The following is a 17,181-nucleotide window of genomic DNA, read 5'->3' on the forward strand; positions in this document are numbered from 1 at the left end:
CTTGAACATCTGCACAATGATCTCTTGAAAGAAAATGTGCACTGAATGTTTACCAAAACAAACTAAGAACTAAATGAAAAATTAAAAACGCAAGGCAAAGTGTTTGAAATACTATGAAGAGAAAGGATGCCGACTAAAAAGAAACAGAGCGAACGTCTTTCTATAGGAGGGGGTTAAACAGGCTCCTGAATCCCACATGCAGGTACAGAGCGAACGAGAGAACATCTTTCTACAGGAGGGGGTTAAACAGGCTCCTGAATCCCACATGCAGGTACAGAGTGAACGAGAGAACATCTTTCTATAGGAGAGGGTTAAACAGGCTCCTGAATCCCACATGCAGGTACAGAGTGAACGAGAGAACATCTTTCTATAGGAGAGGGTTAAACAGGCTCCTGAATCCCACATGCAGGTACAGAGTGAACGAGAGAACATCTTTCTATAGGAGAGGGTTAAACAGGCTCCTGAATCTCACATGCAGGTACAGAGCGAACGAGAGAACATCTTTCTATAGGAGAGGGTTAAACAGGCTCCTGAATCCCACATGCAGGTACAGAGTGAACGAGAGAACATCTTTCTATAGGAGAGGGTTAAACAGGCTCCTGAATCTCACATGCAGGTACAGAGCGAACGAGAGAACATCTTTCTATAGGAGAGGGTTAAACAGGCTCCTGAATCCCACATGCAGGTACAGAGTGAACGAGAGAACATCTTTCTATAGGAGAGGGTTAAACAGACTTGTGCTAATAACAGGTTAAGATGTTGCTGAGGCGTTTTTGTGTTTACTGTTTGCTGAGGAACTACTGAGTTTATGGTATTGTTTATGTACAGTAATAAAGGTTTTTTTTCAGTATTCAAATAGTTGTTTTGTCATTTTACCTTTTTTAAGTACAGTATAAGATTTTTTACAGTAACTCTAGAATCCGGCACCCTGTCTAATCCGGCACAATGTTCCAGTCCCATGCGACCCTGGATTGTACAGGTTTCACTGTACCTTGTTTTAGCAGTTTACCCTAATGCTCTGGGCTTTGCCATGCTGTGCTTGACCTTACTTTTACCATAGTTGCACATGTTGGAGTAGCATGCACTTTATAAGGAACTATATTTATGAAATGTATTGGGTTTTAAAGTTAGTTAGACAGAAGACAATTTGGGTTTAATCCTGATTGCTGGAGCAGGAAGACAGGTGGTAAGGAGGAAGCTTTGAAGTGCACCACATGGCAATTTAAAAGGGGCCCCTGTGCTTTATAACAGAGATAACATTCTGGGGCTAAGACTTTCAAAGACTGGCAATCTGCTTCCTTTACTTCAAAGAGGCGTTGATGTTACAATCACAGCAATAAAATGAAAGTGGACCCACGTGGTCACTGATATTATTGGTTGATAGGAGGATTGTAAAACTTGCATCAGTATTAACTGATAGGTTAAGAAGAAAGGGGTAATGTCACAAGGGAGGCTATATTATTACAAGCATGTCTATCCATCTTTGATTCCATGACTTGTGCTTCAGGAAAATGCAATACCCAGATGCTGTACTGTACTGAATAAAATATCTTTGTTGAAATCTACAATGGAGTTCGGAATCACAGTAATGTTATACTCACGGATGCACAGAGGAAAAAAGAACATTAACTAACATTGTTATTAATATGTTAAAATCAACAGCACAGTGCTCTGCTACACTTAGCTAATACCAAGATATACCAGTCAACTTTCATAAGGGTGCATCCATGAGATAAACTAATCTAGCACCAACTGTTCTTAAAGCAGACCCCTTTGTGAAGTGCTATCAGGAGGGAACTTCAGCTGGGAAATCCCTGTTGCAATAAAAAGCTTTTGAATTGAAGAGAGTGGCTGTAGTGTTTGTGATTTCTCATTGTATACTTCAGGTACAGCCTCCCTCCCTCCCTGCTCACACAGTCTATTTCAGTACCAGGGTCTCAGGTACAGCCTCCCTCCCTCCCTCCCTCCCTGCTCACACAGTCTATTTCAGTAGCAGGGTCTCTCTCTCTCTCTTACCCCATTTCACATCCATCTTCTCATCCAGACTGGCGTGGTCCACCTGGCAGGAGTAGCGGTGTTTCTTCTGGTCCTCAGGACTCACTGTCAGGATCTTTCTCAGCTGGTAGGTTCTGTCCTCATTGGGTAGCACCTCTCCACTCCACACCCCCTCCTCCAGCAGAGCCTCACCGTCTCTGATCCAGTTCACCTCAACCTCTCGGGGGTAGAACCCCGTCACGTGGCAAATGACGTCTGTTCCTGCAGATTCCCGCGCTTTCCTCTGTATCAGCGTCACTGCAGGGCGGACTGGTGAAGGAGAACATCAGTACTGTTACAGTTACACCCCAGGATTGTTTCATGCAGTATTCAATCACACTGGAGAAACACCCTGCACTCTGATTGGCTTAGAGGGTATATGTAAATGGCGCTAATGTATGGCTGATCTGAGTGTAGCTCTAGCCCTGGCATGCTGGTCAGTTTGAATTGGAACTGATCTCATCAAAACAGATCAGCTCAGCAGTGTCTTAGTTAACAGCACAACAAACAGGCATTGTGTTTTTACAGGTACCTTTGTGTTTATAGCAATTGAATAGCACAGTGTGTGCATTATCAGTGACTGTGGAAGGGTGGGGTTATTCGCTGACACGCGACACAGAAGACAGAACTTGAAATCACCAAACAGGTGCCCGATTTTATTTACTTTCTTTTTTTTATTATTATTATTTTAGCCCGCAGAGGGCGCTGTTGTCTGTGGCCTGTATACAGGCAACGGTATACATATCACTACACACGTCCCCTCGGCCAACACACCTTCCGCCCAACCTCTCCGTGTCATTGCCATGATTGACAGGCAGATCTTACGAGGCTGCTGCCCCCTTCCTGCAGAACCACACATGCGTCAGACAGTCAGCATAGATTTCGTTCATTTTCGTTACTTGTCATAGTAATACAAACATCAGGCAGCATTTACAAACTGGTTAACCCAGGATACAATTGCATTTGAACAACAGACAATAACAAATACAACTGTAATTTAAAATATAGATTATAGTTACAAACTGTAAGGGGAATGTTTAGCTTCTTTTTATCTTCTCAGAAGCTGCAAACAGCACAGGCAGGCCACCATATCAACTCTATTAGGAATATCACTGTATCTCTGCCATATCAACTCTATTAGGAATATCACTGTATATCTGTCATATCAACTCTATTAGGAATATCACTGTATCTCTGCCATATCAACTCTATTAGGAATATCACTGTATCTCTGCCATATCAACTCTATTAGGAATATCACTGTATCTCTGTCATATCAACTCTATTAGGAATATCACTGTATCTCTGTCATATCAACTCTATTAGGAATATCACTGTATCTCTGTCATATCAACTCTATTAGGAATATCGCTGTATCTCTGCCATGCTGAAACTTTATCTAGCTGCTTGGGAGATCTCTTCTGACATAAGCAGGCAGCAGGGTCTTCATGTAGTCTTCAAAGCGTGTGTAAATCCCATACCGTGTAAATCCAGGTGTGTCATTGTGGTTTAAACAAACAAGGTCTGATTTCACCCCCTGCAGGTTCATTTATTAATGCAGTGTTTGCATCTTGAGATTGAGCAGCAACACATAGATGGTCAGTTAAGCTTCAATGTGATTTTATATATGGACTAGGGCTGCACGATTAATCGAATTCTGATCGGAATTGCGATATTGACATGTGCAATATCCATATCGCAAGAGGCTGAGATTTTCTCATTTCTTTGACACTCTGTTAAAACAACAAAAACTAGGCTACGGTACCTCCTCCAATGAAATGCGCTAGACTCTGTTCATTCAGTGTCTACATGCACAGAGGGTGATGACCAATCACAAGCGGGCTCTCTCACTCTCTGCGTGGCATGCACATGCTAACCAATCACAAGCGTCCCCACAGAGCGCTCTTTTAGACGCTCATGATGAGGAGCAAAGAGAAAGGGCTTGTCGGAAAAATGAGTGCTGCTGAGGAGAGCGTTGATTTGGTGGCCAAGAAGGGCGCATCCTTTGTCGTATGGCAGTATTTCAGCTTCAAACCAACTGATGTTACCCAAACGCAAGTCTTGTGCAAAAAGTGCCTCCGAGTTGTTGCGACAACTAGAGGCAACACAACTAATTTATTCAATGAGAGAGGCTTTAGCCACCTGGGGCCTGAAAGAGGAGAAGCAAGTTTGCATCACTACTGATAACGGGGCACACGTGGTCAAGGCTATCGCGTTGAATGACTGGACCAGGCTCCAATGTTTTGACCACAGACTGCAGCTTGCAATCGGTAAGTGTTAGGCTACATGTTTTTAAGGCACTTTTATCATTTCAATTATAATAATAATTGAGCCTACTCATACATAATTACACAATCATAAGCGTCCTATTCCATCTGCAGCCTATGGCTGCCTCAATAATATTATCTTAGGTTATTTAAGAACTCAACTCATAATAGTAATAGAAAAAAGGAACTCAAAATGTAATTAATTAATTAATTAATTAATTAATGTTTAAACCCTTTGCGGTCCATTTATTCAGCGCGTCTCAGGCGCGTCAGGTTAAATTTACTTTCACCGCAGTTTATTTTAGACGCGCTGTTTAAAAGTATTTTTTTTTCCCCCCCAGAGTAAAACAGGTTTAAAAGGCCCTGCATATCAACAGTACACTCAGCCCCGCCCCACCTTTTGTTCGCGATATTTTTCACATATGCCAATAAATAAATAACAATAATAATAGTCGTGCATACTGATAAATCATCTCCTGATCACTCGTTTTATCACCAAACTCCTCAATAGTGCGATCCAAGTCATTATTTTATTACTATAACATCTCAAAAAGCTCTGCAAATGTCCGTGATGTTCTCTGAAGTTCAGGGGCAGTCAAAACAAACGTTTGACTAACCAGGAGCTGGTGGACATTATTTTGATGTTAAGAAATTCAATAAAACAATGTTGGAAAAGATTTGGTTTTGTATTCAGTTAGCACAGTATGTATTTATTCCTAGGATCTCATTTTAGAAGCGATGTTCTCTACCCTGACACTTGTTTTAACCATGTCTGATTGCATTTTTGAAGTTTTCACACAAGTGTTTGAAAATCGCAATTCATAATCGCAATTGCAATATCTGGCCAAAAAAATCGCAATTAGATATTTTATCCAAATCGTGCAGCCCTAATATGGACTTATTTTTATTATTTAAATTTAATGGAAATAAATCAAACAATCTGTAAACATGAAAATCTTATGTATGTGAGAAACATGACCAGTTACCACCAGTTGCACCAGCAACAGACTGGCATAGGCTTTTACCTAAACGAAAATAAATTTACGATCAGAGTGTGCATGTTTGGCCATGGAGTTTGCACACAAGTTTAAAACCTTATGCCCCAATTCAGCACTATGAACACGGTGGATATTTTCTGCACTCTAGACAGTTGGTACACTACAGGATGGTCCGTCAGCCCCGTTGAGACTCACTCATATGTGTTCGTGGGGTTGCTTTGAGCTCCTTATGAGATATTCACATACAAACAAGCCCAGTATAAAGCTAATTTGATACGAATCATATGCAAAGTCTGAAATATGCGAGTACACTGCACGAGGCATCGTAGGAACCTGTTCATTGCAAGATGATATTTCATGACTTACTTTATTTTCAATTTAAGTATTTTGTCAGTACGAATCAATAACAATGAGAAAGCCTCTTCGAATTTAATTAGATAACGTCTCTGAGCATTTTATTTAGGCTTTTTTCTTTGCTGATCATTCATAGCTGGGATTTTTTGTATTTTTTTTTACTTGGGTCAAGCTATGCGATGATAATAAAGGATGATTAAAATAGTATGCTTTTCTGAATGTACATTACATCTTTTCATCTGCAATTGGCAACACGATGGGGGAAAAAATTGCTTTTCTTCAATCCCATGTGAGTGTGCCTATCTTTTCTTCAATCCCATGTGAGCGTGCCTATCTTTTCTTCAGTCCCATGTGAGCGTGCCTATCTTTTCATTAATCCCATGTGAGTGTGCCTATCTTTTCATTAATCCCATGTGAGCGTGCCTATCTTTTCATTAATCCCATGTGAGTGTGCCTATCTTTTCTTCAATCCCATGTGAGTGTGCCTATCTTTTCTTCAGTCCCATTTGAGCGTGCCTATCTTTTCTTCAGTCCCATGTGAGCGTGCCTATCTTTTCATTAATCCCATGTGAGCGTGCCTATCTTTTCATTAATCCCATGTGAGTGTGCCTATCTTTTCATTAATCCCATGTGAGCGTGCCTATCTTTTCATTAATCCCATGTGAGCGTGCCTATCTTTTCATTAATCCCATGTGAGCGTGCCTATCTTTTCATTAATCCCATGTGAGCGTGCCTATCTTTTCTTCAGTCCCATGTGAGCGTGCCTATCTTTTCTTCAGTCCCATGTGAGCGTGCCTATCTTTTCATTAATCCCATGTGAGCGTGCCTATCTTTTCATTAATCCCATGTGAGCGTGCCTATCTTGTCTGGTGTGAATCGCAAGCATGCTCACATTCTCTCTTTACGGTAGAAAAGCACATCCTACATCACGCTACACAACGAAAACCCCTCAATCCATATGCGAGTAAGAGGAACGAAACTTCACATGTAGATTATGTTTAACGAGTCTGACAATGCGAACTTTAGAAAGACGCTGACAAAATGAAAGCACATAATACATCACGGGCTGTGCTGCGGAGGTTGAAAATGAAATGAATGAGAATACAATGTGTAACATAGCGGGGTATGAGAAACAGCAGGGAGGGGGTTAAAACCTCCCTGCTAGAGAGAAATGCACTGTTTTGATTTGTGTTCTGTTTTGATTTGTGTTGGTTTAATTGTTTTATTATTAATTATCATCCGCACCTGGGCGTTATTGGAAATTAGGCCCAGGTGCGGAGTTTAAAAAGAGAGCAAGCAGTCTGCTCGAGGCTGCTAAAGAGAAGGAGGCAGAAAGGAGTGCTCTGCTTCCTAGCAGTCCCGGAGAAAGGTACGGTGCAAACCTGTGTGCTTAAGTTTTGTGGTACAGGGAAACGGCTTAGCCGTCCTGTGATAGTGAGGTTCCTGCGTGTGTAGTTAGTGCTCAGGAAGAGCTAGGTGTTTATTTTGTGTATTTTGTTTTACTTTGGTGTTTATTAAAAATATAGCGCAACCGCGCTGATAAAATCCAATTTCTCGTCTCTGGGTCAAGTTCTTAAAGGGGCAACGAACCCGAGTGAGGGTGAGTCTTTTACGTATGGTGGCAGAGAGTGTGGGCGCCCCTACGACCCAGAGAAATATGGATTTATGGGAACTGATCGAGAAGATCAATAGAAATACAGCCGCTCAAAGAGAGCGAAATGAGAGATGGGAGAGAGAGATGGGGTTGGCTCCAGTGAAAAGGAGGGAGCCAACAGAATTGGAGCGGTTAATCCTGGAATGGGAGCAGGCTAGCGGAGCTCCGCAGCCTCCCGAGCCAGAGGGGGAGGAGCTGCCGCTGCCAGAACCCAGAGAGAAGGAGTGGGTGCGAGTCGTTTACAAATGATACATAGAACCCCTTGTGTCTATGTTGTGTGTCTGTTTATTTAGACACTGAGTGTCATTCAACAGCAGGGCCGGCGTCCGGCAGCCCCCAGTACATTTCGTTTTTTTTCAGAGCCCACTTTAATGACTAGACGCAAAAAATATACAGCTGCCGACTGTCTACTCTACTGGGATTGGAAAAATAAACCGTAGCAAGGTAGTACTGTCAGACTGTCAATCAAAACACAAATGACAGATTGTCTCTCTGGAGGCGGGACGGAGAGCGAGCGCTCTGGCAATAGGTCAGTGTTAAGGTCATGTGATTGCTCTGCCGGGTACTAAAGGCGTAATTTCGAGAGACCGAACAGAACTGGACAGTCTGATTTGCAAAAGCGTTCCACCTTCCTGTCATGTTTTATTTAACATCATGTAATCAAAAACTACAGAGCAATATCACAAAAGTCTGACTATATGGAAAACTACAAAGCGGTGTGTAATTCAGTATGTTAACATAACATTATTCAGCAGGCTTCATTGGACTCTATGAAGCAAAATGATTTAACACTATGTAACACAATTTTTGGTCCTGGGTAGTAAGTGTTATTTCCTAATTGCTTATGCCTCAAAAGTATAGAAAATGGCTACTATTGCCCACAAACTTTGCTTTTGTGACCAAGACAGTGATATTTTGAAATGTACCTATTTCCAATGAGAAAACGGGCGAATTTGTGTCTTTTCGTTCACATAAAGTCAGAAAAAAACATATGAATCCAAATTAACATGTATTTATACTAAAGTAATACAAAAATGACTACAAAAGATTTAGAAGTGAGTAGTTTTTCGAAATCTACGATTATCCTGTAAATCACTTTCACGAATCAGCACCCAAATGTAGCCTCCCATCATGTTCTCGTTATACTGTCCTTGGTAGCGGCGTTCAAAGTCCAGTATATCCTGGTGGAAGCACTCGCCTTGCTCCTCCGAGTACGCTCCCATGTTCTCCTTGAATTTATCAAGATGAGCATCAAGGATATGGACTTTGAGGGACATTCTACAGCCCATTGTGCCGTAGTTTTTCACCAAAGTCTCAACCAGCTCCACATAGTTTTCGGCCTTGTGATTGCCCAGGAAGCCCCGAACCACTGCGACAAAGCTGTTCCAAGCCGCTTTCTCCTTACTAGTGAGCTTCTTGGGGAATTCATTGCACTCCAGGATCTTCTTTATCTGTGGTCCGACGAAGACACCGGCTTTGACCTTTGCCTCAGACAGCTTAGGGAAGAAGTCTTGAAGGTACTTGAAGGCTGCCGACTCCTTATCTAGAGCTCTGACAAACTGTTTCATAAGGCCCAATTTGATGTGCAGTGGTGACATCAGCACCTTCCGGGGGTCCACCAGTGGCTCCCACTTGACGTTGTTCCTCCCCACAGAGAACTCGGTCCGCTGTGGCCAGTCCCGCCTGTGGTAGTGTGCCTTGGTGTCCCTGCTGTCTCAAAGGCAAAGATAGCAGGGAAACTTGGTAAAACCGCCTAAGAGACCCATCAGGAATGCCACCATTTTGAAGTCTCCTATGACCTCCCAGCCGTACTCATCATACTTCAAGGCGTCCAGCAAGGTCTTGATGCTGTTGTAATCCTCTTTGAGGTGCACCGAGTGAGCCAGGGGAAGAGACGGGTACTTGTTACCATTATGGAGCAGCACGGCTTTGAGGCTCCTGGATGAGCTGTCAATGAAGAGGCGCCACTCATTCTGGTTACAGGCGATTCCGATTGCCTCGAACAGACTGGTCACATTGTGGCAGAAGCAGAGCCCATCTTGACGGGTGAAGAAGCTGGAAAAAGGATGGTGACGCTTCCTCTGATCTGCGACTTGCACACTGTCATCCAACAAGTTCCACTGCTTGAGCCTAGACGTCAAAAGCTCGGCATTGGACTGTGAGACCAAGATCTCTAATCAAGTTGTTGAGGTCTTTTTGGTTGGGGTAGTATGGGTTCCTCTCCTCAGCTCCACCTCTGAAATTGTCATCTGGATCTGCAACGTCTTCCTCGCTCTCTGACTTGCTGCTCTCTTCTAAAGACAGCTGCTCTCCCCACGGAGGAGTGGGTATGGGGAGCTCATGGCAGTGTGGCACCGGGGCGATGGATGAAGGAAGGTCCGAATACGTGATAGCAGGTGCATTCTTGCCAGTCCGACGTTTGGAAGGGTCCACCATGCAGAAGTAGCAGTTGCTTGAGTGGTCAGTGGGTTCCCGCCAAATTCTTGGGATAGCGAACTTCATGGCTCTCTTTTCCCCTCTGTACCATCCTACAAAAATACATTTATTTCACCCATGACTAACGTGTAAGAGATTCTCGCAACATTTTTCATATATGATATATTTTTTCAATAACATTGAAAATTGTAAAACATTTTAAAATTAAAAACTTTTACAATTTAAAAAATTTTAACAAATTTTATAACAAAATTCCGACCAACAATTGTCCATCTTACCTTCCAGAGTTTTTTTGCAGTGCTCGCAGGTGAAATGAGGTGCCCAGGGTTTGTCTTGATCCCCGACAGGCATGCCGAAATATGCCTTGTAGGCCTCACACATCTTAGCAGATGCTTCCACGGAGTACTTTTTCGCTCTTGTCTTGATAAATTGGCCGCAGACATAGCAAAATGCGTCTGCCGGATGCTTGCAGCCTCTTGATGCCATCTCAGAAAAATGCAGATATGTATCCACTTAGGCAGCTGGAACTGGTAGGCTTAAGGCCCCTGTATTTATACTACTATTTATATTACTGGAAAGTTCTAGAAGTTACTCCAAGTTTACTCAGCACTGAATCTATCTGGAATGTTCTGGAAAATAGGTAAATTTCAAAATATCACTGTCCTGGTCACAAAAGCAAAGTTTATGGGGAATAATAGCCATTTTCTATACTTTTGAGGCATAAGCAATTAGGAAATATTTTTTTGTACCCAGGAACCAAAAAAAAATTAAAAATTGTTACACGGTGTTATATAGGGAGATGCAAAAACTTTTGACCATAGCTGTACTGCTAATTCACTGTATTCTAATAGATCAATTACAACTGTACATGCGACACTGGCAAAACACAATAAACACAGCCTCGATTTACAATGTCTGTACTGTATAGTGAGATTTTCTAGATATTTGACCCATAATATTAATGTTATAGTTTATTACATGTGATGTAACGACTGCTTGGAACTTTGAAAAGAAATCATTGCAATGCACAAACAGCATCCCCAAATCGCTCTCGGCCATTAATTAAAAAATCTGAGTCATGTCTATAATGAATACGTTTTGTGACTAATTTGAAGCTCTCAATAGGTTACAATATTAAGTAAATCGAGTTATGAATCAAATTGATTAATCTTGTTACATAATCGATTTATTAAAATGTTTGGCTAGTACAGTGTCTTGTTTACAGTCATCTTAACATAACATCAGAATACAGCCGTTCAGATGTATTTGTTTTCAAAAGGTTTTGTTCAGGATGTGCTGCGCCGGCGCTGTTCATCAGGAATACTGTATGAGATTGTTCTTTACCTTTCCTCTGCAGGGTTCCCATCCCGTACTGGACACAGCACTCCAGCAACTGGAAACACACCTGTTGATAATAGTAAGAAGTCTTAAGTTGCCATGCTGTGTTAGCTTCCCGCTGTTGTTTATATAAGCCAGCCTGCGACACAGCAGCGATCCAGGTCATGGTCTCCACATCAATACTAATAAAATCCTTCCCATCATACGAGTGAGATGAATGTGCCCGCCTGGTCCCGTCATCATCCAGCTCACAGCCACCCGTGTTATGGTAAGTGTGAACTGGAATAAACACACAAAGACAAAAAACAAGAAGTCAGTGCTGGCATTCCAGAGAACACTGAAGAGCCTGCTACTCAATAAGCAGCCCCAAGGACCACATGTGGCATGAGAATACCTTGTGAGTGACCACACACTGACCCACGATCATTACACTCATGCAGTATTGATTATTAAAGACATGTATTACCAGACTCCTTATAGAATATATTATTGATTATTAAAGACATGTATTAACACACTCCTTATAGAATATATTATTGATTATTAAAGACATGTATTAACAGACTCCTTATAGAATATATTATTGATTATTAAAGACATGTATTAACAGACTCCTTATAGAATATATTATTGATTATTAAAGACATGTATTAACAGACTCCTCATAGAATATATTATTGATTATTAAAGACATGTATTAACAGACTCCTTATAGAATATATTATTGATTATTAAAGACATTAATTACCAGACTCCTTATAGAATATATTAATGATTATTAAAGACATATATTAACAGACTCCTTATAGAATATATTATTGATTATTAAAGACATGTATTACCAGACTCCTTATAGAATATATTATTGATTATTAAAGACATGTATTAACAGACTCCTTATAGAATATATTATTGATTATTAAAGACATGTATTAACAGACTCCTTATAGAATATATTATTAATTAATTCATTCAGAATGGAGCTGTCAACACTGCACAGTCCAGAGTGATTTAAAACAACACTTCAAAATAGTTAAACTTCATATTGAATATTGATTTACACAGCTATGCATATTATGTCATGTAGAATGAATTTCCTCTAAACTGTTTTATGCAGAATTCCATGACAATACTGTGTTTCTAACAGTGCTGATAGAAGGAGCTGTGTGTCTGTACTCACCCCCAGTGTGGTTGAAGTGCTGGACTAAATTTCTCAAACCCCATTTTCTGACTTCACGACCATAGAAAATATAGTCAGTATGTATTTTCAAGAACTCCTCACGCTTAGTCTTATTTGACCAGTGTGTTCGGAGGACAGGTTTTTCCATGGTGCTGTCATAGTACGAGATTTGCACATCATCCAGCATCCCCACATACATATACTCTGGGAATCCTGTCCCTTCTGAGGTCGCTATGTGAACAAAATGCAGTGAATGAGTTCCTGGAAGAGGAATACAAATGATGATTAGTGACACATTTCAATAATCCCAGAGTAAAACACACAGTGCCAGTGATCTGCTGACATGTACCAGTCTCTCCAGGATTCCACGATTCTGTGATGTCACAAAGCAATGCAGAATTCACACAAGGGTGCAGAATGCAGTGATGACCTCAGAACACCATTCATCACTGGAGGAATGTGCAGAAAACCATTCTCCCCTCAGAAATACAGGGATGTTAATTTGCTTTTGGTACCCAGCAGCACCTACAACAGCTGCCCCTAAACACTACAGGATGAATCATGCACAAAATATAACTGCAAGAGGCACTGCTCAACAGTCCCCCAAAACCCTCTTGTTTTGATCTCATACAGTTGAGGGCTGGTTTTCACCCGAGGTGTTCTGGCAAAAGTAGTTCATTGTGTGTTTGGTGGAGTTTGTGTTCCATATTATCATATTAACTAAACTATTGTATACAATTACAGTGAATTCACATTAGTATAACTGTTTTCATCTACTAAGCCATGATTTAAAATATTTGACATTATTGCATGAAGTAACATTGAAAATAGTGTCCATGAGTGACCTCAGGCGGTTTCTTAGAGCTGGTGGAGCTACTCCTAGATGGGGGGGGGTCTCACTCATATAAGAAACTGTATACAAACACAAAGATTATGTCACAGAATCTTAAGGTGCACAGCAAAATTAAGGGTTTTGCTGCTGATCCAATTGTCATGAAACTTGATATTAACATTGCAGCAGAGTAAAGACGGTGGAAAAACTGGCCTCCCGACAGACGTGACCTCAACAAGATGGCGCACGCAGTAGGTATAGAGTGCAGTTCTGGCAGCCATCTTGGGGAGTTCGGCTATACAGGTGTACCGAGTTTCCTGCTAGTTAAGACTGAGGTTTCAGCAGCAGTTATAGCGAGTAGTGATTGGTGCATATATTGCTTGGTGAAGCAGGTCTCCTTGGTGTGTCTATTGCTTGGTGAAGCAGGTCTCCTTGGTGTGTCTATTGCTTGGTGTGTATATTGGTGTGCACTGATAATCTACAATATCAGTGCCCAACCATGATGTGTATCACAAGGCAGACCTTGCACCAAGTGTTCATCTGCAGTGTGACATACCCCAAGATTCAAACCAACCATTCTGCCAAGGAACAGTAACCACAACTGTGAATGATAGTGCCTGTATAATGGAGCAAGAGCAGAAACGGACTTTGACATTTCAATCACAGCCCCTTGTGACAGGTAAACGTTGCATTAACACTGCTGAAAGAGTAATGTCAATACTCAATATCAGGCTCGAAAACATCGCACTGGAAAAGGACAGATCCTCAGAAGAAGTTGAGTTCTTATTGTCACGTACTAACTGTATGGATGACATCTGCAAGCTGATCTCCAGGCCTCCGGTATTGATCATCCGTCCTTAAATTTCCTGGGGTTCGATAACATATTGGTGAACTGATGAATCAAATTAGAGTGCATTAAAACATAGATTCTGTAGTTCTGCTCTTCTGTCAGTGCTAGTACGGTATAGAGGTGTGCCGATTCATCGATACACACTGTGAACCGTGGCATTGCTCTTAATGATATGATTATCGATAGTGATCCCTGTACCGCTACACTGCGATACCTTTTTTAAAGTTAAATGTGAGACTGCATGCAGTGATCTGCAAACAATGTTTATTGTCAAGTCCACTAGAAGTGAACCGGAGAGCGAAGTGCAGGCGGGTATTTGTTGATCAACGCTATTAGTTTAATGATGGAAGGTAACAAGGCAAAATCTGAGCTTTGTGCCGGCATGTTTAAAATCAACAGTGTGGCCTTAATGGATTTTCTTCTTTTTAGCATTCATAACACAAGAAGAGGTCATGCAGAGGACAGCATTCATAACACAAGAAGAGGTCATGCAGAGGACAGCATTCATAACACAAGAAGAGGTCATGCAGAGGACAGCATTCATAACACAAGAGGTCATGCAGAGGACAGCATTCATGACACAAGAAGAGGTCATGCAGAGGACAGCATTCATAACACAAGAAGAGGTCATGCAGAGGACAGCATTCATAACACAAGAGATCATGCAGAGGATAGCATTCATAACACAAGAAGAGATCATGCAGAGGATAGCATTCATAACACAAGAGATCATGCAGAGGATAGCATTCATAACACAAGAAGAGGTCATGCAGAGGATAGCATTCATAACACAAGAAGAGGTCATGCAGAGGACAGCATTCATAACACAAGAAGAGGTCATGCAGAGGACAGCATTCATAACACAAGAGGTCATGCAGAGGACAGCATTCATAACACAAGAAGAGATCATGCAGAGGATAGCATTCATAACACAAGAAGAGGTCATGCAGAGGACAGCATTCATAACACAAGAGATCATGCAGAGGATAGCATTCATAACACAAGAAGAGATCATGCAGAGGACAGCATTCATAACACAAGAGATCATGCAGAGGATAGCATTCATAACACAAGAAGAGGTCATGCAGAGGATAGCATTCATAACACAAGAAGAGGTCATGCAGAGGACAGCATTCATAACACAAGAAGAGGTCATGCAGAGGACAGCATTCATAACACAAGAAGAGATCATGCAGAGGATAGCATTCATAACACAAGAAGAGGTCATGCAGAGGACAGCATTCATAACACAAGAGATCATGCAGAGGATAGCATTCATAACACAAGAAGAGATCATGCAGAGGACAGCATTCATGACACAAGAGATCATGCAGAGGACAGCATTCATAACACAAAGAGGTCATGCAGAGGACAGCATTCATGACACAAGAGATCATGCAGAGGACAGCATTCATAACACAAAGAGGTCATGCAGAGGACAGCATTCATGACACAAGAAGAGGTCATGCAGAGGACAGCATTCATAACACAAGAGATCATGCAGAGGACAGCATTCATAACACAAAGAGGTCATGCAGAGGACAGCATTCATAACACAAGAGATCATGCAGAGGACAGCATTCATAACACAAAGAGGTCATGCAGAGGACAGCATTCATGACACAAGAAGAGGTCATGCAGAGGATAGCATTCATAACACAAGAAGAGGTCATGCAGAGGATAGCATTCATAACACAAGAAGAGGTCATGCAGAGGATAGCATTCATAACACAAGAAGAGGTCATGCAGAGGACAGCATTCATAACACAAGAAGAGGTCATGCAGAGGATAGCATTCATGACACAAGAAGAGATCATGCAGAGGATAGCATTCATAACACAAGAAGAGGTCATGCAGAGGATAGCATTCATAACACAAGAAGAGGTCATGCAGAGGATAGCATTCATAACACAAGAAGAGGTCATGCAGAGGACAGCATTCATAACACAAGAGATCATGCAGAGGATAGCATTCATGACACAAGAAGAGGTCATGCAGAGGACAGCATTCATAACACAAGAAGAGGTCATGCAGAGGATAGCATTTATAACACAAGAGATCATGCAGAGGATAGCATTCATAACACAAGAGATCATGCAGAGGATAGCATTCATAACACAAGAAGAGGTCATGAAGAGGACAGCATTCATAACACAAGAGGTCATGCAGAGGACAGCATTCATAACACAAGAGATCATGCAGAGGATAGCATTCATAACACAAGAAGAGATCATGCAGAGGACAGCATTCATAACACAAGAAGTGGTCATGCAGAGGACAGCATTCATAACACAAGAAGAGGTCATGCAGAGGACAGCATTCATAACACAATAGGTCATGCAGAGGATAGCATTCATAACACAAGAAGAGATCATGCAGAGGACAGCATTCATAACAAGAGATCATGCAGAGGATAGCATTCATAACACAAGAGGTCATGCAGAGGACAGCATTCATAACACAAGAGGTCATGCAGAGGATAGCATTCATAACAAGAAGAGGTCATGCAGAGGATAGCATTCATAACACAAGAGATCATGCAGAGGACAGCATTCATAACACAAGAAGAGGTCATGCAGAGGACAGCATTCATGACACAAGAAGAGGTCATGCAGAGGATAGCATTCATAACACAAGAAGAGATCATGCAGAGGACAGCATTCATAACACAAGAAGAGGTCATGCAGAGGATAGCATTCATAACACAAGAGATCATGCAGAGGATAGCATTCATAACACAAGAGATCATGCAGAGGACAGCATTCATAACACAAGAAGAGGTCATGCAGAGGATAGCATTCATAACACAAGAGATCATGCAGAGGACAGCATTCATAACACAAGAAGAGGTCATGCAGAGGACAGCATTCATAACACAAGAAGAGGTCATGCAGAGGACAGCATTCACCTACAGTATGTGGTTTAAAATTAATCTTCATTTACAGACCTGCTTTTTAAACTGATTCAGAATTTTTTTGTAAAACTGATAAAAAAAATACTTTTCAAAAAAATTGGTTTCCAAAAACTGCAATTGTACACATTTTTTTTGTATTATTATTATTTACAGTATTTGTAATTTTATTTTAAATCATTTTATTGAAAATGAATCAGAAAACAAATGCACAGCAGGTTGTGACTCTTACTGGACCAAAACCTTTCTTATTCTAAACATGCACTATTTATTTATTTATTTATTTTAGTGGCCGCCAATTATTTTTATTGTTTTCTTCTCAATTTA

At 41.3% G+C, this 17,181-nt stretch overlaps 1 protein-coding gene across 2 annotated transcripts in view; it reads right to left on the reverse strand.

The window, feature by feature from the left end:
* The window catches only part of LOC117397448 (major histocompatibility complex class I-related gene protein-like), a 37,027-nt gene that overhangs the window by 10,569 nt on the left and 9,277 nt on the right, over nt 1-17,181 (reverse strand). For both annotated transcript variants that reach the window (XM_059009631.1, XM_059009630.1), the window contains exons 2-4: nt 12,262-12,522; nt 11,088-11,360; nt 2,017-2,304 (exon numbers count right to left, since the gene is read on the reverse strand). In XM_059009631.1, coding sequence (XP_058865614.1) covers nt 2,017-2,304; nt 11,088-11,360; nt 12,262-12,522 — 822 coding nt within the window. The remainder of the gene's footprint in view (nt 1-2,016; nt 2,305-11,087; nt 11,361-12,261; nt 12,523-17,181) is intronic.

Source organism: Acipenser ruthenus, chromosome 39 (genome assembly GCF_902713425.1).
Source record: "Acipenser ruthenus chromosome 39, fAciRut3.2 maternal haplotype, whole genome shotgun sequence".
Classification (NCBI taxonomy): domain Eukaryota; kingdom Metazoa; phylum Chordata; class Actinopteri; order Acipenseriformes; family Acipenseridae; genus Acipenser; species Acipenser ruthenus.